Source organism: Gossypium arboreum, chromosome 8 (genome assembly GCF_025698485.1).
Source record: "Gossypium arboreum isolate Shixiya-1 chromosome 8, ASM2569848v2, whole genome shotgun sequence".
Classification (NCBI taxonomy): domain Eukaryota; kingdom Viridiplantae; phylum Streptophyta; class Magnoliopsida; order Malvales; family Malvaceae; genus Gossypium; species Gossypium arboreum.
The window spans coordinates 102051992-102055585 of NC_069077.1; the positions used below are offsets into that span (position 1 = coordinate 102051992).

At 39.4% G+C, this 3594-nt stretch overlaps 1 protein-coding gene across 1 annotated transcript; it reads left to right on the forward strand.

Moving 5' to 3' along the window:
* Positions 1-3114: 3114 nt before the first annotated feature.
* Positions 3115-3594, forward strand: LOC108468319 (uncharacterized mitochondrial protein AtMg00860-like). The gene is made up of 3 exons (XM_017769208.1): positions 3115-3267; positions 3313-3453; positions 3538-3594. The coding sequence occupies exons 1-3, from the start codon at positions 3115-3117 to the stop codon at positions 3592-3594; spliced, it is 351 nt and encodes a 116-aa protein (XP_017624697.1).

A 3594-nucleotide genomic window follows, 5' to 3' on the forward strand; every position in this document is an offset into this window, starting at 1 on the left:
GGTAAGCATTTTTATGCTTAGTAAGTCTCAAGGAATAAAATCAGCTTTAATTAAAGCAATACATTCACATGGCCAAATGCATCATTTCATTAATACACATTCACATAATCATTCTTACTTCGCACTTCATCATTATATACTTTCACAAGGTATCAACCAATTCAATAGCTGAAATTAGTTAGTCGATCGGCGAATGTTGCTCAAACATGTCGACTTTCCAATGCACGTATAAACATACCTTATTCTTTGGGCTTTTCGAGCGTACCAATTGAATTCATTACAGCAACCAACACTCACCTCTAGCCCAAGCTTCTTGAATACAACCGGATATAACCACGCACGAATGCCTTGGTCTTAGCCGGATAGAATGACTCGCACGAATGCCTTGGTCTTAGCCGGATGTAGCCACTAGCACAATTGCCTTGGTCTTAACCGGATATAATTTCAGCATAATTGTCTTCGGGCTTAGCCCGGTATCATTCAATTTCTCATGCACACATACATCAATAATCATTGGACATACATATTTCATTTTCGTTACTAAGGCTCAAACACAATTATAATCACTAGCATAATCGCCTTCGGGACTTAGCCGGGTATCATTCGAATACTCATACACACATAAATCAATAATCAATACATCCATATTTCATTCCACATAATTCAATTAAGGCCACTTCTTGAGGACTTACCTTGGATGTTGTCGAAGCGGCTTTTACGGCTATTCGATCACTTTTTCCTTCCCTTGTCCAATTGTGGCCCTCTAAGCTCTTGAGCTAATTCAAACAAATTCAATTTATTAAAACCTCATTGTGCTAGCTTATGGCGAATATGACAAGGAGTTTAAATGGTCAAATGGCCACCCTTTAGCTTGAATACACAATGGTCATGCACATTTTATACTACATCAAGCAATTCAATACAATTCATTCGGGCATCAAGGAAAAGCTAAGGCCTTCAATAGGCTACCAAAGGCCGAATATACATGTCCATGTTGAGGCCAATTATGCACTTAATACCACACAAAAACAGCATGCATTTTACTAGTTAATGCTTTGCATGTTGTAGCTCAAAACTTATAATATAGCATCAAGCACTCATATGTGTGCTAGGTAGAATGTGCTTGCAATTTCACAAGCATTCTTCAACATCTTCTTCTTTAAACAAACATATTCATCACTTACTTCATAGCCAAAACATCATGTGCAAACATATATATACATATATGAGCATGGCGAATTTCAAGGTGTCCATAGCCATCTAAAACACAAATTTTAACTAACATGCAAGAAGCATGAACCATGCTCATGAATGCATCATGGCGAGTACATCATAATCATGCCCTTTTATCTTCAATCATGGTTAAACAAAAGAAAACTCAAAGTCTTACTCAAGATGGCTACAAAGAAATTTCAAGAGTAGACAATCCATCATTGCATGCATCATCATCAAGCTTAACACTTAACATGCAATGGCTTTATCACAATACCAACCTTGACCAAATACCACTTCCATGGCATAACAAGGATTTGAACCATGGCTAACATGAACATCAAGTTGGCAACTAAAACATGCATGAATCTCATGACACAACCTCATACATACCTCAATCTTGATGCAAGTTTAGCCAAATATCCTTCTAGATCTCTTCTAAACAAAGGAAATGAAGCAAAATCTCTTCTTCCTCTTAGTATTTTTGGCCAAAAGGAGAGAACAAGGATGAACAAATTTTTTGTTTTCTCTTCTTGGTTGCACTGCAATGGGGAATGCTACTCTCTCACACACATTTTTTTTCATTCTTTTCTTACCCATGCTTATTTGTTTATTATTTCTCCCTAATACCCAACAAAACATGTTTCATGACATGTTTAGCCCATATCTCTTTGTCATGGCGGCCATCACTTGTAAAAGGGAATTTGACATGCAAGTCCATTATTTTGCATGCATGCTTTAATTAGTCATCACACATTTCCTATCGTACTTTCAAAGTTCACTACTGAAGTCCTTTCTTGTGGAATTCACCTTTATAACACTAAATCAATCATCATAAAATGTCATACATGAGCACACACATATTATAGGCATCAAAATAAATTTTTAATTATTTTTATGCCTCGGTTTTGTGGTCCCGAAACCACATTCCGACTAGGGTCAATTTTGTGCTGTCACATATATTGCCTATACTGTGTTTGAAAACTTGGGGATTTTGGTTGAGAGCACTACGAGTAAGGTTACCGTACTGAGTCCGTTGGGACAATCCATAAGGGTTAAAAAGTTGTTTAGAGACGTTCCTTTAGAGGTTCAAAGGGCAATCTTTTTGGTTGATCTGATGAAGCTTCCATTTGGGGAGTGCGACTTAATTCTGGGTATGGACTGGTTGGACAAGCACCGTGTCAGTCTGGACTGTGTAACTAAAAGGGTTATCTTGAGAACTAAAGAGGATAATGAGGTAGTCTTGATTAGAGAACATCAGAATTATTTGTCTAATGTGATCTCTGCACTGGTGGCGAAGAAACTGGTTTATAAAGGATGTGAGGTGTACTTGGCCTACATAAGTGTTTTCGCTTCTGGGGACTCTACTGTAAAGGATATCCGCACTGTAAGGGAATTTCTAGATGTCTTTCCTGAGGAGCTACCAGGGTTTACCTTTGAATCGGGAAGTCGAGTTTCAGATTGAGTTGTTCCCTGGTACAGCTCCACTGTCTATCGCTCCCTATCGAATGGCACCGAAGGAGCTTTCAGAGCTTAAGGCTCAAATTCAGGAGTTGTTGGATCGTGGGTTCATTCGCCTTAGTCTGTCTCTGTGGGGAGCATCGGTACTGTTTGTTGAGACGAAAGGTGGATCCATGAGGATCTGCATCGACTACCGTCAGCTAAACAAGTTGACCATTAAGAACAAGTATCCATTTCCGAGGGGCGTCTGTATTTTCCAAGATTAATCTGCGTTTTGGATATCATCAACTGAGGGTTAAAGAAGCTGATGTATTTGAGACGGCATTTGGGACTTGTTATGGACATTACGAGTTCCTAGTGATGCCATTTGGATTGACGGATGCACCAACGACTTTCATGGATATAATGAACCGAGTATTTTAGCCTTAACTGGATTGTTTTATGGTGGTGTTCATCAATGACATACTGGTTTATTCGAGGACTGAGGATGAGCATGATGAGAACCCTAGAGTTATTCTTCAGACTTTGAGGGAAACACAACTCTATGCTGAGTTTAGCAAGTGTGAGTTCTGGTTACGTGAAGTAACATTTCTGGTTCATGTGGTTTCTGCTGAGGGGATTCGTGTTGACCCTCAAAAGATTGAGGCTGTGTTGGACTGGAAGCAGCCTAGGAATGTTTCTGAGATCCACAGTTTTTTGAGGCTGGCGGGTTATTATCGGCAGTTTGTGGAAGGCTTCTCGTTGATTGCAGCACCATTAACTAAGCTGCTATGTAAGGGGGTACCGTTTAACTAGACTAATGCACAGCAGGAGAGTTTCGAGAAGCTTAAGACTGTACTGACTAAGGCTCCTGTTCTGATTCAGCCTGAATCTGGAAAGGAGTTCACAATGTATAGTGATGCATCACACGTCGATTTGTGA